Source organism: Muscardinus avellanarius (genome assembly GCF_963383645.1).
Source record: "Muscardinus avellanarius genome assembly, chromosome: 9".
NCBI classification, from domain to species: Eukaryota; Metazoa; Chordata; class Mammalia; order Rodentia; family Gliridae; genus Muscardinus; species Muscardinus avellanarius.
Genome location: NC_137795.1, coordinates 102508595 through 102527310, shown reverse-complemented (window position 1 = coordinate 102527310; position 18716 = coordinate 102508595). Strand labels below are relative to the sequence as shown.

The 18716-nt window shown below is 42.6% G+C and overlaps 1 protein-coding gene across 1 annotated transcript in view; it reads left to right on the top strand.

The window, feature by feature from the left end:
- Positions 1–7635: 7635 nt before the first annotated feature.
- OR9A2 (olfactory receptor family 9 subfamily A member 2) overlaps positions 7636–18716 on the top strand; it is a gene marked incomplete at both ends in the record, with an annotated part of 35993 nt that continues 24912 nt past the window's right edge. The window contains one exon of the mRNA XM_080701264.1: positions 7636–8598. Within this exon, the coding sequence (XP_080557390.1) occupies positions 7636–8598 (963 nt within the window). The remainder of the gene's footprint in view (positions 8599–18716) is intronic.

Sequence of the window (18716 nt, the reverse complement as noted above, 5' to 3'; positions counted from 1 at the left end):
TTTGCATCTCTCTGATTGCTAATGATGTTGAGCATTTTTTCATGCATTTATTTGCCATTTTAATTTCTTTTTTGTGTGAAGTGTCTTTTTAGTTCACTTGCCCATTTTTTGATTGGGTTATTTGTTTTCTTAGTGCTGATTTTCTTGAGTTTTATAAATATTCTACATATTATTTCTCTATCGGAGGAGTAGGTGGCAAAAATCTTCTCCCATTCTGTTGGCTCTCGTTTGAGGTTCTTGGTAGTTTTCTTTGCTGTACAGAGCTCTTCAGTTTAATGGAAACATATTGATTCACCTTTTAGTTTCTTGTGCCTTTGGGGTCTTGTTGAGGAAGTTTTTACCTGTGCCTATGTGTTGCAGTGTTGGACCTATCCCCTCTTCAAGGAGCCTCAAGGTCTTTGGTCTAATTTCCAAGTCTTTGATCCATCTTGAATTGGACAGGAACAGAATTTCTGTTGGTGACATGGGATGGAAGTCAGGACAAGGCATGTTATTGGGTCATCAGGTGATAAGGAGGCAGATATAATGGAGCTTTGCCTGAGAGAGTTTTGTTAAATTGATTTGAGAGTTGATAAGAAACCTGCATTGGAGCCAGGTGTGGTGGTGCATGCTTGTAATCGAGTATTTGAGAGGCTGAGGCAGGAGGATCGAGGTTTGTGGCCAGCCTCAGCTACTTAGTGAGGCCCTCCACAACTTAGTGAGACCCTGTTTCAAAAAAATAAAGGATAAATATAAGGCTGGGGATGTAGTTTGGAGGTAGAATGCCCTTGGGTTCCATTCCCAGGACGAAAGAAAGAAAGAAAGAAGGAAAAAAGAAAGAAAGAAAGAAAAAAAGAAAGAAAGAAAGAAAGGAAGGAAGGAAGGAAGGAAGGAGAGGAAGAAAGGGAGGAGAGGAAGAAAGAAACCCGAATTGGTTTTGACCTGTTGATGTTAAATTCTTGAGGTTAGCTAAAAGACTATGGAGGAAGGATACTTGATTTCTCAGCCTTGGGGCCAAACCAGCTATTTGTGTTCCAAAGATCCAGGCCCACGAGGGCAAGATGGAACAAGCATGTGCATATGTTTACCTAAGTGTGTGCATGAGCACTTGCATAGAGGGAGAGAAGGAGAGAGGATGGTCATTGGGGAAGTTTTGCCATCTCCCGAGGAAAGAATATACAAAGGTGTGCTGCATTTCATTGCTTTCTTTTTCTTTTTTCTTTTTTAGGTTTAAATTCCATGATAGGTAGAACAAATAGCCTCTTGAGATCCAGAGCTCTCCAAAATATATGTATCACGACACTCCCCTGCTTGCCAAGTATTACCCTCCAAGCAAGCCAGTGACTGACGATACCACCTCAAGCTGTCCCCAGTGCAAGATTTTCTTGTAGTCAGATTTTTCACCTCCTTGGTCTGAGACATCTTCTATGCCTATATTGTAAGAAAGAATGATTTTTCTTTTCCTATAACATCCCGCAATTCCTAACATCACCCATTTTTTGTCTATAGTTTATCCTATCATCTACCAATCCCCATGAAATAAAATAAGCTCAAAATCTGTTCGTAAGCAGAGGGGCATACGGATGTAGGCAGAATTTGCATAGAGTGGAGATCAGTTGTAGATATTTCATCTTTGTTAGTTCAAAGAACGAAGTGACAGTCACTGGCTGACTCCTTAATTTAATTCTCCCTTTAGCATGGTTTTGGGTTATTATTTTTCCTAGTTTGGACATTTCTCACCCACACACCCAGGAAGGGATTATTTACTTGCTTATAAATAACTTGATCTCTCCACTGTCACTCTTTTTCAGGCTCTTGTCTTCAAAACCTATGGGGGGAAGACACTTTTCCTGCCAGAAGGGCAGATCTATCCATGAGCTCTGCCTTGGCCTTTGCTGAGCAGCCCTCTTGAGGTCCTGGGCTCTGTGAATCGTTACTTATGTTCTCTGGGGGTATTCTTCATTGCGTCTCTTATCCTGCCTCTGGTGTTTTTCTCTCAAGCTGATTATCACATAGCTTCTATTTCATCCAGCTCAACTCCTGTTCTTTTTACATGGGTTACTTGTGGCTTTTAGACACACATAAAATATGCTACAAAATTACTTGAAATGATTTGGAGTTCCCAAACCCCTTTCCAGGTTTGTTATACTTTGTCAACATTTCAGAGATGATGGCTGTGTCCATTACCAAATTACCCTGAGCCCAGCCAGAGATGTGAAGCTCCAGAAGAACGAACATATATGGGAAAGGATGGCAAGTCTAGAAAAAGAGAGTAACAGATTTGTCACAGAAGTGTGGCTGCCATGTTTCCTTTACAGTTTACCTTCAAACCCATTCTTCTGGAGCTTAGACATACAAGAGTTTAAGGAACTTTACTTTGGGTTTGCATTTTGAGAAAGATAGATTATGTTTGTTGTTCTTGGGCATTTTTACACAAACACCACGAAAATACACTATGCAATAAAGGTTCACCAAGCCCAGTTTCCATTTTCACTTTCAAGTATTTTCAACCAAAATACTTAAATACTTGAATAGACAAAACTGGCATATCAAGGCCTGTACTGCTGTGTGTGATATTAAAATGCTCATAGAAGCCAGGCGTGGTGGCACACGCTTGTAATCCCAGCATTCAGGAGGCTGAGACCGGAGGATCGTGGTTTGCGAACAGCCTCAGCTACTTAGTGAGGCCCTCTGCAACTCAGTAAGACCCGGTTTCAAAATAAAGAATAATAATAAAAAAAAGAGGGCAGGAAGTGTAGCTTGGAGGTCGAATGCCCCTGGTCTCCATCCTCAGACCCGAAAAAAAAAAATGCTCATAGGTCAACAAATACATGAAAATCTGAGTTTGGAACAGATGAACAAGCTGTTTCAGTATGGAGGCCATGCAGTTAATGTACAAAAGTCTAAAGTACACAAGTCAAAAATCATCTGTGCTCTATACTTTGGGGTTAAACCTAGATAACGCTAATCTGGTGTTTGCCCTAGAATCAGGGTTCCTCTTTACCATCCAGTGAAGTGAAGATCCTGTTTACAGCTGGTCTCGTTACTGAGAGACTCAAATGAGATGATGTCTGTGGAAAGCATGTGACAATGTTTATTGCTGTGCGGTAAAGCAAGGGACAAGGGAGAAGAGCATGTGAGTTTTTTTCAATCTTTGGGCATGGGAAGCTATCCACATGATTGGTTTGATGGAGACATCAGGGAAGCTTGTCTTGCTGAAGAGGCACACAATCCCTTTGATTCTGGAAGTCATGGTGGTGGAATTCTCTTTTTATTCTGTGAAGGAGATGGGAGATGATACAGTATCCATACAATGAAATGAAGTGAGGTAAGAACACCAACATTGTGATGTAGTGTTAAGACATAGCTTATTTGAACCAAATATTATGATACTGGGACAATAGGTCAGGTAACTGAGAGGGCTACAAAATGACTAATGGTAGGTAATTTATACAGTGTGAATACTATGTCTAAAAGGAAGATTCACATGTCTGATGGAATGGGGCAGGGTAGTGCAGATTTCATTACTACTCAGAACAGGACACAACTTAAAACCCATAAGTTGTCTACTTCTATAATTTTTCACTGACTTTATTGACTGTGAGTGACTGAAACCAGGGACAGTGAAACTGTGCATCAGGCTGAATATGGACCGCACGCACACACAGACACAGACACACACACACACACACACACACACACACGTGTACATATATTATATAATTTTAATTTCAGAGTTGTTAACAGGTCTTCAATTTCTCATTTTGGTCTACCCCATATCTTGATGCTCAGGCACTGGTGACTTATTTTTTTCTAAGAGATGTTTTTTCCCCACTTTAGCATCTTTCTTCTTTTTTATAAAAAACAAAACAGTGTGCCTGGGTTTTCCATCCCGGACAAGCAGAGATCAAGAGAATTTTTAGCTTGTTGCCTTTATTCCTAAGTTGACTATCTATAATAGCGGTGCCCAACTCTCTCACCCGGCTCTTGATTTTCAGGGCTGCACTGAACTCCATGCCACAGGAGACAGAAGAAAGGGGCAGAGAGCACTCATAGTCAGGAGGCCTCTGTTGGCTCTCAGTTGTCTGCCTGCTCCCCAGAGCTCACAGTTACCAGCCGAGGATGCTGTTGGGATTGTGCAGAAATTCCCAGTGCATGCTGCTGCTCCTGGGACCCACAGTGGTGCCCCTATTCCAGGCTCTGCTGGAGCACACCATAAGTCCCACGGATTGTGGGAGGAAAGCTGGCACCTTTCTGAGAGTGTCTCAGATCCAAATCTTCCACCGGGAGTTCTTAGGTAGCAGGAGGGAGGGAAAGGAGACAGAGAGATCAGGACCTGTGTGGGGTGGAGTGTCTGTTTTAGCAGTGGACTGCCCCAGGTCAGGGGATGTGCCTGCAGAAGCTGTGAGGGGGACTTTGCCCCATTCAAACCACTACACTTGCCCAGTTATCCACTGAGTCAGATATCTGGGTCCTGCCTCTGGACCCGGGCAGCAGGATGTGAACCAGCACTGGTAAGTCCTCCTACTTCCCTTCTTCTCTGCTATGCCCCTTTCATTGCCATCGGTTTGTTCTTCTAAACGTGTTTGCTTTCCACTTTTCTACTCTGGCTATAAGGTCTAGGGCTATTTTGTTTACCCTGTAGTCTTAGAGCACCAATGTATCTGGTACAGCCCATCGCATTCTTTTTAATGAATGAATAACTTCCTGTTCGCTGGGCAGTTGCTGATCCTGGATGCAGCAGTGAGTGTCGTTACAGTAGAACTAAACTTTCTGCATCCATCGCACTTTTCCCTCCCTCTGAGGACAGAAGCTCAGGATCTTCTGTTGCATCCCACTCCTTCTGCCCCTTCCCCAGAGACTGGGTTGGGAAAACGCAGCCGGAGTTCCTTCCTGTTGTAAATCTTTGCTTTGCTCTCTGGAGCCTTCCTAGACTCTTCATCTTTTAGCACATGAGCCTCTCAATCAGTCTCTGCTTCTAAATCTTGCTGCTAGTGGTTCTGTTTCTCCAATCTGCTGTTCATCTCAGCTTCCTCTCTGTACCACGTCGACCCGGTAACAGTAAGAAGGGTTCTGGTGCTTTCTCTGCCCATTCTCTAGCCTCTCCTCATCCCCGTTCTCTCAGTCACTTAGGAACCCGTCAGGACCCAGGACACCGATGATCATGTTTACTGTTACAAGGAACCAAGAGGACTGTATAGTTAACACATTTGCATTTCCAATGTATTTTTAGAAAGGGTCATTTCCTATGACCTAGGAGGATTGCGTCAGGATTCAAAAGGCACAGGGACAATTTACCCAGGAGAAACGAGAGGACTGACATATATAGAGAGAAACAGGAATGACAAAGAAGGAACTTTCAAGTAGTTTCCAAGTCTCTGTAGTGTTATTATAGGAGGAATGGGTGAGCCATCTGCTGCTGGAAATTTTAGCAGAGTGCTGAACTGCAAAGCCCATATCATGAAAGATTTGGAGAAAGATCAAGGAGATATCTTACCAGTGTTAGTTACATTGTATGAATAAGTTCTAGGGATTTAATATACAACATGGGAACTATAGTTAATAATATTGTATGATGTACTAGAAATTTTCTGAGAGAGTAAACCTTGAGTTTCCTCTTCCTCCACACCCTCCCCACAATGAAAGCTGTGTGAAGCTTCCACTGACTGCATTACTTAGTCCTACTGTATAATCTGTTCAGTTTACAGTTTATATGTATACCTAAACATTCTGCCATACACCTGAAATATACTCAAGTTTAGTAAAAATGCATATAATTAAAATGACCCAGATATGACCATAATTAATATTTAAAAATGCATCTTTCAGCTGGGTATGGTGGCACACACCTATAATCCCGTGCTTGGGAGGCTGAGACAGGAGGATCACACAGGTTCAAAGCCAGCCTCAGCTACTGACTGAGGCTCTCAGCAACTTAGTGAGACCCTGTTTCCAAATAAACTATAAAATAGGTCTGGAAGTATAGCCGGGAGGTAGAAAGTCTCTGGGTTCCACCCCTAGTACCACACACACAAAAAATGCATCTTTCTAATTTTTTCCTGTATAAAGTCAGAGGACTAGTTTGATGCATTGATTTTATGTATTTTAAAAAATGTAAATTATATCACATTGCTCCAGACTATTAAAAACAAATAATGGACATATTATTTAAGCAAATAAGTAAATATCAGTATAAGGTGGCAGAAAGCTATTTGAACTGATGAAGTTGAAAGAAAAAAGCACCCTTGAAATAGAGTGGAAGCTACAGAAAAGAGAGGGAAGACTAGACGAAAAGATATTTCTATGAGCAGCAATTAACATGGTTTAGAAAGAGTAGAAAAAATCAGATATCAAGCCTAGATGACTGAGGAGATGGAAGACCATGAGCAAAAAGTTTGTGTTAATGAATGCAAATATTGTGGTGTGTGTGTGTGTGTGTGTGTGTGTGTGTGTGTGTGTGTGTTAGACATGTTAAATATGTGGTGGTGTCCATTAGACAGAGATGTGGCCTGGGATTCAGAGAATGACAAATATATTTGAGACACACACTTTCAATATTGCTTTGGTTAAATGAGAAGGATAAATTTTTGCAGGAGAAAATAAATTATAGAACTGAGTGAGTAGAGAAATATGTAAACCTCTGTATTAAACAGTAGCAAGGCCAGGCATAGTAGTGCACGCTTGTAATCCCAGCACTTGGGAAGATGAGACAGGAGGATCATGGTTCGTGGACAGCCTCAGCTACTTAGGTCCTTTGCAACTCAGGGAGACCCTGTTTCAAAATAAAGAATAAAAAATAGGGCTGAGGGTGTAGCTTGAAGGTAAAATGCCCCTGGGTTCTATTCTCACTACCACAAAAAATAAAAAATAAAAATAAAAAAATAGCAGAGAGACAGGCAGCTAGAGAAGGGGTCAGACAAGAGAAATTCAGGATTAAGGGAGACATACCAAGAGCAGGATCCTTGAATTCAAAAGTGAATTATGAGCCAGGCGTGGTGGTGCAGGCTTGTATTCCCAGCATTTGGGAGGCTGAGATGGGAGGATTGCAGGTCCAAGGACAGCCTCAGCCACTTAGGTGAGGCTGTTTGCAACTCAGTGAGAACCTATTTCAAAATAAAGAATAAATAATAGGGCTAGGGATATAGCTCAGAGGTAGAATGCCCCTGGGTTGAATTATGTGTAGCCTGAAATAACACAAAGAAGATAAATAAGATGTGGATTGAGCCCCCAAAATGAAAATGAGTGATGTCTAAAGTGTCTGGCATAAGGAAAGAACTTGATAGTAATAATTATTTGACCAAAGCACTTAAATTTGGAAGTTAGTCAAAAAGTACTACTTTATCCCGGGACCCAGCCAAATGCCTAGCACAGAGTTGGAGCTTAATAAATGTGCAGGATACAATGGTGAATGAGAAAGACAGGAGAGAAAAGTGACTCCTAAACCTGCTCATCCCAGCCAGTCTAGTCCTCTCTCCAGGAAAACTTCTGCCCTTTGGGATTGTTTCCTCGAAGCACCGAGATTGGCCATGCCCATAAGGTCATATTCTTGAAGAGCCAGGCCCCACCCAGAAAGGGACTTAACCAAGGAGAAATGGGAATTTTTACTATGATTACCTGACCTCTCACAGGTGTTGCAGAGAACTGGCATCAAGTGCAATGAGAAACCACAGCGTCGTCAGGGAATTTGTGCTCCTGGGATTTTCTCACCTCCACGAGTTCCAGAGCCTCCTGTTTCCATTCATCCTGTTGATCTACATGCTGACAGTTCTGGGGAACTTGGCCATCATCACTCTCACCTGCCTGGACTCCCGTCTTCACTCACCCATGTACTTCTTCCTCTGCAACTTCTCCCTCATGGAGATGCTGGTCACCTCCACCGTGGTTCCTAGGATGCTGGCAGACCTTTTGTCCACACACAAGACCATATCCCTGGCCCAATGTCTGACCCAGTCTTTCTTCTACTTCTCTCTGGGCTCTACCAACTTCCTGATCCTCACAGTCATGGCCTTTGATCGCTACGTGGCCATCTGTCGCCCTCTGCACTACCCAACTATCATGAGCCGTCCGGTGTGCGTGAAGCTGGTGGTGGCTTGCTGGGTGGTTGGGTTTCTCTCCATCATCTCTCCCACTCTGCAGAAAACACAGCTCTGGTTCTGCAGCTCTAAGGTCATTGACCACTACTTCTGTGACTCAGCCCCACTGCTCAAACTTTCCTGTTCTGACACCCGCCACATTGAGCGCATGGACTTCTTCCTGTCCTTGGTCTTTGTGCTGACCACTATGCTGCTTATTATGGTCTCCTACATCCTCATTGTGGCTGCGGTGCTGCACATCCCCTCCTCCTCTGGGCGCCACAAGGCGTTCTCTACTTGTGCCTCCCATCTCACGGTGGTGATTCTGGGCTACGGCAGCACCATGTTCATCTATGTGAGGCCAGGCAAGGGCCACTCCACGCACCTCAACAAGGTGGTGGCCCTGATAACTGCAGTGGTTACCCCTTTCCTCAACCCCTTCATCTTCACCTTCAGGAATGAGAAGGTCAAGGAGGTTATTGAGGACATGACCAAAAGGATCTTCAGAGGCCCCGCAGTTCACCGGCGAGGAAGCTGGCGAGCATCCGTGAAGTCACAAGGATGAAGGACACTTGCTGCATGCGGGAACTGGGTACCTGGGTTGGAGCTCTTCCAGCTCCTCCTCCTTAGTCTCTCCTGCTCCTGTATTCCTACCTATGTCTCTGCTCTCACCTATTTCAGGACCACAAACACTTGCCTTTGAGATGTCCAAACAATGACATGTGATCAGTAGTCTTTCAGTGTGTTCTTTTCTGAGGAGCTGGATCCAGATTGTAGGATGAGGTTCTGAAATGGAAGGATGTCTATGAAAAATAAAGGGCCTGGTGCCCTAACACAGAAGATAGTGTGCCCCTCTGTTGGTACCCCTCTCTGGGACCACTCCTGGATAGAAGCACTGCACACATCCAGGCTTCCCTCTTCTCCCTTCAGTCCCCAGTGCCTTTAGCCTTTCAGCAGAAGTTTTTTGGAAGATGAAAAAAAAAGTTTTAGAATAATGGGGGCAGTTAGTTCTGGTGCCCAATTTATTTTTTAACAGGTCTATTATTTATTTATTTATTTATTTATTTTTATTTGTGCACTAAAGTCTCACATCATAAGGTGGATCATGTTGACAATGGCATACACTCACACAGTACTTGGTGCCCCCCACCCCCACACTTACCCTTTTCCCTCCCTCCCAATACTGAGTGTCCAGGTTAATACTGTTATAATTACATGTATACACATAGTCACATGTAGCTTTACCATTAATAAACCTCAGTCTTCTTCCTCTCCTACCCCTCCTTTCTGGTTTCACAGAGGTTTCCCCTCCATTATCTGGAGTCCTTCTGGTATCCCTAATAATCCCTAGCTTGAGCATATTAGAGAAAACATATGTCCCTTTTCTTTTTGTGCTTGACTAATCTCACTTAACATAATGTTCTGCAGGTCTTTCTATCTTCTTGCAAATGACATGACTTTGTTCTTTATTGCTGAGTAAAATTCATTGTGTAGCCGGGTGTGGTGGCACACGCTTGCAGTCTCAGCATTGGGGAGGATAAGACAGGAGGATCCGAGTTCATGAACAGCCTCAGCTACTTAGCAAGGCACTTTGCAATTCAGTGAGATCCTGTTTCAAAATAAAGAATAAAAAATAGGGCTGGGGGTATAGCTCAGAGGTAGAATGCCACTGGGTTCCATCCTCAGTACTGAAAAAAAAATTCCATTGTGTGTATTTCTCATAATTTTGCAATCTATTCATTTGTTGATGGAGACCTAGGTTGGTTCTATATTTTGGCTATTGTGAATTGTGCTGCTATGAACATGGGTATGCATATGTTAGTATAATTTTCTGATTTCAACCCCTTTGAAAAGGTACTTAGTAGTGGTATAGTTGGATCCATTCCCAGTTGTCTAAGGAATCTCCGTACTGATTTCCATAGTGGCTGCACTAGTTTGCATTCCCACCAACAGTAACCCAATTAAGAAATGGGCATCTTCATTTCTTTTTTAATTTTTATTGGTGCATTGTAGTCATACATCTTAATGGAATACAAGATGGTGGAGGCATACATGCACACATCACTCAATTTGACCTTACCCAATTCCCACCCCATTCTCTCCCCCTCCCTCCTTCTCATGTTTGTCTTAGTGATTGACTTTGATATGCTTGTTAATGTACATCATGGACATTAGAGAATTTTCCTTTTCTCCCTTCCATCCCTTCAGTCAGGTCGCCTTTTTGGCTCATCTATAGTATCTCCTTTTTCATCTAGAGTTCCTCCTATGACCCATTTTCTCCCTAGCTTTCACATATTAAGAAGAGCATACAATTTCTTATATTTTGTGACAGACTAATCTCACTTAGCATAATGTCCTTCAGTTCCATCCGCTTCCCTGTAAATGATGTAATTGTGTTTTTCTTTATGGCTGAGTAAAATTTCATTGTGTACCTATCCCATAGTTTTGTAATCCATTCATCCGTTGATGTGCATCTTGGCTGGTTCCATAGTTTGGCAATGGTGATTTGTTCAGCTATGAACATAGATACACATGGAATTCTTTGTTTTTATTTTTTTGGGTCTGGGGATGGAACCCAGGGGCATTCGACCTCCAAGCTATACCCCATGCCCTATTTTTTTCTATTCTTTATTTTGAAACAGGGTCTCACTAAGTTGCGGAGGGCCTCACTAAGTAGCTGAGGCTGTCCGTGAACCGCAGTCTTTCTGTCTCAGCTCCCGAATGCTGGGATTGCAAGTGTGTGCCACCATGCCTTTGTTTGCATTCATTGGGGTGGATATCCAGAAGTGGTATTGCTGGATCATATGGTAAGTTTGTTCCCATTCTTTTGAGGATCCTCCATACAGTTTTCCAAAATGATTGCAATAATGAATTGAATAGACACTTCACAAAAGAAGAGCTACAAATGGCCAATAGATACATGAAGAAATGTTCAATATCATTAGCAATCAGAGATATGCAAATCAAGACTACACTGAGATTACATCTAACCCCAACCAGAGCAACAAGCATAAAGAAGTCAAATAACAACTGCTGACGAGGATGTGGGGAAATACGAACTCTTTTACACTGTTGGTGGGAGTGCAAACTAGCTCTGGTGTTAGATTTCTTATACTAGTTTGAGTCAGAACTGGACTGGGACCAGCAGAGTTTGGTAGAGAGTAGGTGCTAACTTCTTCTCACTTCTGAAAGTAGCTCTGTCAATAGGATATCTTGAGAGGCCTTGGCATGACTACGCAGTGTAGTCACAGGTTGGGGATCACCCCAAGGAGCCAGGGCAGCTAACTCAGTGCCATTTTGTTTGATCTCTGATTAAATTTGTTTTACTTATTAATAGTTTTAGCTACTAGAGGAAAGATTGGCTTTTGTGTGCCTGACGAATAGCGGGCAGATACTTATGATTCTGCTAAAAACAACAGCAAGGAAAAGAGTTTTGCAGCCTGAAAACTTTCTCTCACCTCTCCAGGGACTAATTATTTACTCTCCTTGCAAACTTTGTGAAAAACTAAAGAACTAAGTGGGAAGCAATTATCTCCTTCTGATATGTGTGCACTTCCCCTTAGCTTTTCCTTCTCTAATAATCAGCCTACAAATCCACTTGGAGTTTCCTCCTGTGGGACTTCTACTTGTTACTCTCTCCTCTTTGCACATACCCTTCTTTAAAAATTAAAAACAGTCATTACTTTATGGCAACCTACTACCTATTTTTCACCATGCTTTCTTAGAAGTGGGTCCCTGACTGGATCAGTGTTCTTGGACATGTACAAAGTCAAATGAGGCTTCTAGATAGATATGACCTACAAAATAATTCTAACAGAGTTTTTCAACCTGCTGTAAGGAACCTTAGGATTCGAGTTCTAAGCCAAAGTAACTGTTATGAGTCACCTCAGTTTAAGTCATGATGTAACTAAACCATATCCAGTGGAATCTTAAGGAAGCTTATAGGTCGTCCAGGCCTCTCTCCTTCCATTCAAGTTCAGAAAACCCCACTGCAACACACTTATCTAGCCTAGAGACTACACTGGAACCAAGCCCAGAGAAGGAGCACTCAAATATAGGGTGCCACACAGTTTTAAAATTTAAGCTGAAATCTGTGTTAAGTGTGACTTCCACTATCAGTCCCTGGCTATCTAATATGTTACATAGGCCAATAATATGTTACATGGGCCCCTCTGAAATACATAGGCCCATAATAAATCAATAAAGACATCTCTGGATTCTCTTACAAGACATTCTGATTTACAAGTGATATGTTGCCACTGAACAACTTCTAGGCCTCTTGCCATCCACATTGCTTCTTCTGGTCCTTGTTAGTAGGTGAGGGGCAGAGTTGGTTGTGGTACTAGCTTATAAAACTGAGCTAGAGTACAGTACTCTTTCCTTGCTTTGTTTATTACTTTTCTATTCCCATCAACTAAGGTGGCATTCCATTTCTTAGGTTACAATGCTAACTCATGTTCAAAATTCATCTAAAAAGTTCATCTTTAAAGATAGCTGAAATTTACTGACTATTTTATAGTAAGTGCAGTGGATACAAGGATATGTCTGGCATGATGTTCAATTTAAGAAGCTGAGAAATTAATATAGAACTAAACTCTAAATTAGTTCTAGTAATTCTAAATTACTTCAACTAAATGAAGAGGGAACTGTACTGGTTACCATACGCAAGCACTGTGGGTGTACAGGGGATTGAGTGCTTCTTTGTTTTTCATTAAGTTGAAAGTTAAGTTGAGCCAACTTTTTATTGAGTTGAACTTTGAAAAATAAAGAGCAGTTTCATAGACTAAGAAGAGGAATTCTGATTTCTGAGAGACGACAGGATGTTTGAACTAATGCAGACATTAGAATGATGTGTTGTGTGGCAATCGAGGCTCTTGGAGATAGAATTAACAAATGGGCTTTCTGGAGAGTGGCCATGTGTAACTTCACTAATAAGATCTAAGCCCTTGGGGACTTGTGAGTGTCCCCTGGAAGATGTTCTACTTGCTGAACATTTTGCAGTATCTGATTATAAAAAACCACAGTAAGTACAGCAGATGCTGGCAGAGAAACCTTTCAATGCCAGGGCAATGATATTATCGGCACAAAGAGTACTACTTACCTTTAGGGCTAGAATTTTATTGTCTTCAATTTTGCAAGTGACCTAAGTTTAAAGAGAATTTAGCTTTTCTGAAACTCTTGATTCCCCCCTCTGCAAGCAGCAAAGTAGGTCAGATGTTTGGTGGCCCTTTAGAGTTGCTTTGTCCAGGTTCTCCAGCTAAAGTAAGGCATGAGGATGGGGGCTGAGAGGTTGAGGGTACCTGTATTTTGGTCTTCTTTTCCGTGTCTCTAAAGGAGGAGAGGTAGAGAATCTGTGGTATTTGATCATGGCAGGCTTGCACCATTAAAAGAAAAGGGGGCTCATATGTAGTCCTTCAGACTCAAACCCAGAAATGGGAGAGCCAAGAACTTCCAGGTTCATTTTCCACTAATTGAGGGATGTGGCAGAAACCTAGGCAGGAGTCCTGAGCTGCCCAGCTGCTAGTGAATAAAAGGCCCTCTCACATGTAGAGGGCTTGATGTCCATTAGAAAGAAGAACTTATAAAAGTAATGTCATGACATCTACTTACTTCCGTAGGACTTGGCATGAGTGTAGCTTGAGGGAAGGAGAATGTCAATGCTACTGGCTGAGTGGGGAACAAGATCTAAGGAAAAACAGAGACATAATGGTGCTGGTAATGCTCCAGGAGCCCTCCTTAGAACTGGCTGCCAAATTGTCAGGAATTAAATATACCTATTATTAAAAATTAAGTGACAGAAACTCACTGTCAAATTATGCTAAGAACAAAGCTGATAAAAATTCAAAACTCCTGGTTATTTTACCATATTTTACTTTTATCAGGATGGTGGAAAACCATCTGACACTGTACTGCTGAGCATCTTTTTTTACCAACTTGGATCTCAGTGATGCCCTGTTTGATATGGGATGTCATGGGAGTAATCACCCCACAGAAGTCAGCAAATGTTATGAGTCAGCAAATGGAGGGCTGGTGGTTAAACACTTAACAACTTTCCTTAGCATCTGTCAGGCATTGTTGTAAGAATAATATTTGTATCAGGAAATTTTATGCTTAAAGAATTAGGGAACACTTCTATCAATGCTACGTATGTCTACAAATTTATCAATGCCAATCTCAATATCATGTGCAGGGAAGGAGAGGAAAGGCGTGGGATCTGGGGGAAATATCATGCAGTGCTGTGTGCATGTATGTTCCCTTCATTCTGAACTGCATTAAGATATGAGATTACAATGCACCAGTGAAAGTATATTAAAAGAATTAGGGAAATGCATTGATGAATATGGCCACTACAGAAGTTTTCTAACTTTGACCCAAAGACTTTTTCAGATTCCTCAACTCCTAAAACCCCATCCCTGCAGGTTTCTGTTTCTACCGGCCACCACAGGATCCAGGACTGCCTTTCATTTGAAAAATGATTAGCTTCCTTTACCTTCTGTGCCCTTAGAAAAATCTATATCCTAACAATCTTGCTCTTGAGTGTCCTCAAGTGAAAGAAACAAATATAATTTTTGGTTTCCCACTGGGATGTGCATGTGTGACCGTGGAGTCCTGTGTTATCCCTTCAGAACTCTGTATTTATAATGGTTTCAAATTAGACCCCTGCATCACTGGAACTGGAATATCAGAAAAATAGAGGGTAAATGGGAAGATATTTGGAGATAGGAAAGACATTTTAGGAAATGTCTTTATAAAATCCTGCCACTGATTTTGCCTACATTTAAATTTGTTTGGGGTGTTTAAAACAACCTCATCTTCCTACCATCCTGAAGTATGTGCTGGTGTAGGTTACTCTGGGGAGTGGAATGGTTCTTACCTTCTGTGCGGGATGTCAAATGACCTCATGTAGACTAATGATACAGACCAATTATTCTCATGTTCCTGGAAAAATGGCATTCCAGCAAAGGGAAATGAGTCTCTAATGCAATTAACATTGTACATGAAGTAAATTAAAACATTTATTCAAAACAAATTATCTTGAATGTGTCTTTAAAATGTTTAAAGATTTAGTGAGTGAGGCCCTCTGCAACTCAGTGAGACCTGATTTCAAAATAAAGAATAAAAAGTAAGGCCGAGGCTGTAGCTCACATGTAGAATGCCCGTGGGTTCCAGTGCCCCCCCAAAATGTTTAAAGTTACTATTGTGATAAACAAAACTTTTGAGGGAGTGTGTGTGTATACACATATATATTTTCATATATATTTAAAGGTAACTCTAAAACCAGATGTGGTGGTACACACCTATAATCCTGTACTTTGGGAGGCTAAGAAAGAAGGATCACAAGTTTGAGGCCAACCTCAGCAACTTAGCAAGATCCTGTTTCAAAATAAGTTAAAAAGGCTGTGGGTGTCTCAGAATTAGAATGGCCCCAGGCTCGATCCCCAGTACCAACAAGAAAGTGACTGAATCCCGACTTCCGGGAAGATGGCGATGGAGGAAAGCGGCACTTACAAGTCCCGCTAACAATCGAACTCTATTACCACAAAACCAGCGCCTTTCAGAGCCAGAAAACACCACCAGCAAAGAAATAAAAACGGTAAATACAAGGGACAGAGAAAAAGGGTTGGAAAAACAAGACACCAGAAAAAAAACCAGCCCGAAGTGCCGCGCCCGCTGTGGCGCGGAGCGGCCGGAGCAGCTGGAGCGGCCAGAGCTGCAGCGTGGAGCAGTCGGAGCCACGGAGCGAAGCGGCTGGAACAGCCAGAGCAGCCAGAGCCACAGTGCGGATTGGCCGGAGCGGCGGTGCGGAGTGGCCAGAGCAGCCGGAGCGGAGTGACCAGAACAGCTGGAGAAGCTAGAGCTGCATCGCAGAACGGCTAGAGCAGCCGGAGTGGCCAGACCCGCGGTGCAGAGCAGCCTGAGCCACGGTGCAGAGCGGCCGGAGCGGCCGGAGCGGCCAGAGCCATGGTGCGGAGTAGCCAGAGCCACGGCGCAGAGCAGCCAGAGCGGCGTGGCCTACATCTCCCCTAGCAGCACCAGGCTCCAGAGAGAAGGGAGACTCAAAACAGAGCTCAAATCCAGAGAGGAGGTACTCTGGCCTCGCGGCCTAGGATGCAGAAGCAGTGTCTTACTGCTGGCGGCAGCGGCGAGTTCACTGGACGGCCCTAGACCAATCCAATCAACCAGCCACTAGTCACCTGAGAGGAGGGGTGGACAGCGAGCCGAGGTGAGCAGGTGCTGAACAGCCAGGCGGCAGTCAGCAGTTTTGTTGGCGCAGGGAACATCTAAAGCTCCTAAGGGCTGGGCACAGCACAACTGGCAAGGACTCAGAGCGGAGTTCAAAACCAGAGAAGAAATACATTGCATCACGGCCGAGGGCGTGGCAGTGGTGCCATATTGCCAGTGGCGGCAGCAGCGAATCCACCGAGTTCACTACAGCTCCATCAGCACACTCAACAACCGTGAGTCAAATTGTGGCCCCTAGGGGAGAAATCCCAGTACTGCACTCCCAGGGACTTGCGCAGATAGTCTCCCTGGGTCGGAGATTTTAGCAGTGCAGCCCAGTGGGGGAGTGGCAGTGGCAGAGATATCATACCATAGTCGCAACTCCCCGCTGGAGAACGCCCTACTTGGCACCCCCCCACGGTCTAAGCAGCCTTGATTGACTCCCTGGGTCTGAGACTTTGTGATACAACCCAGTAAAGGAGTAGTGGTGACTGAGATACCATAGACTCGAGATCCAGAGCATCTTAAGTGAACTCGTAGTGACTCAGGGAAGAACCCAGAGAAGGCACAAACCTCCAAAATCATGGGAAAGAGAAATAACAATGGGGCAGTGAATGCCCACAACCCCACAACATCAGAATCTGATAACACAGAAATCCAAAGATCTCTAGAAGATCAAATTAGGAAAATAACTTTAGAAATAATAGAGGACTTTCAAAAAGAATTTAGAGAGAGTCAAAAAGAGATAAAGGATGCAGTTAATGAAGTAAAGGCCTCAATTCAAAGTATAAACAACAGATTAGACCACATGGATAATAGAATCTCGCTTCTTGAAGATGATCATTCCAAAAATGAACGCATAGTTTCTAATTTAGAAAAAAAAAAAAACCCGACAGCAGGAATCTGACATTGAAGAAATATGGGCCCATTTCAAGAGAGCTAACCTAAGAATAATTGGAATAGAGGAGGGAAAAGAAGGTGAAACCAAAGGGATCAACAATCTCTTCAAGGAAGTAATAGCAGAAAAATTTCCAAACATAGAGCAAGAGGTCGATACACAGGTCCAGAAAACTTATAGAACTTATAGACAGGATCAGAGAAGAGGATCCCCATGCCACATAATTGTCAAAGTGACTAATGTGGAAGCCAAGGAGAGAATCTTAAAGGCAACAAAAACAAAAGGCCACGTGACATACAGAGGCAAACCAATTAGAATCACTCCAGACTTCCCAAACCAAGTTATGAAAGCCAGAAGGGCATGGAGTAACATATTCCAAACTCTGAAAGAAAACAGCTTCCAGCCAAAAATTTCCTACCCAGCAAAACTATCCATCAAATTAGACGAGGAAATAAGAAGCTTCCATGACAAACAGCAACTGAAGGAATTTATGTCTTCAAAACCAGCGCTAGAGAAAATACTGAAGGAGATTAACTGCAAAGAGGAAATGGGTAATACACGCCAGAACCAAAGAAACAAGAATTCCCATCCAGCAGACAACTAAGCAAAGAAGAATAAACAGTATCTCAAACAGAAATAAGATCTTAACATGTTGGGAATGAAAAATTATCTCTCTATAATCACACTGAATGTAAATGGCCTCAACTCCCCAATAAAAAGACATAAAGTGGCAAAATGGATTAAAAGCCAGAATCCATCCATCTGCTGCTTACAAGAAACACACCTTACAAGTAAAGATAGGAACAAACTCAAGGTAAAGGGCTGGCACAAGGTAATCCATGCTAATGGTACTTGAAGACAAGCAGGAGTAGCAACTATGATATCAGACAAGTTAGACTTCAAACCCAAACTTATTAGAAGAGACAAAGAAGGTCACATTTTACTGGTAAAAGGAATAGTCCAGCAAGAGGAAATAACAATAATCAACATCTATGCCCCAAACATAGAGGCAGCTACTTTCATAAATCAAACTCTTTGTGACATGAAGTCACACATAAATCCCAACACAATAATACTGGGAGACTTCAACACACCTCTCACAATACTAGACCGATCTTCCAGACAAAGGGTCAGTAAAGATGTCTCAGAACTAAAGAACACCATTAACTAAATGGATCTGTTGGACACATATAGAATATTTCACCCGACTACAGCGGAGTTTACATTTTTCTCAGCTGCTCATGGAACCTTCTCCAAAATAGATCACATCCTGGGACACAAAATGAGCACTAGCAAATTTAAAAAATGTTACATACTCCCCTGTGTCATTTCAGACCATAATGGAATGAAACTAGAAATCAACCATAAGAAGACCCAGAGAAACAACATAAACATGTGGAGACTGAACACCACACTTCTGAGTGAAGAATGGGTCATAGAAGATGTAAGAGGTGAAATCAAGAAATTTCTAGAAACAAATGAAAATAAAGAAACAACATATCAAAACCTCTGGGACACTTTGAAGGCAGTATTAAGAGGAAAAT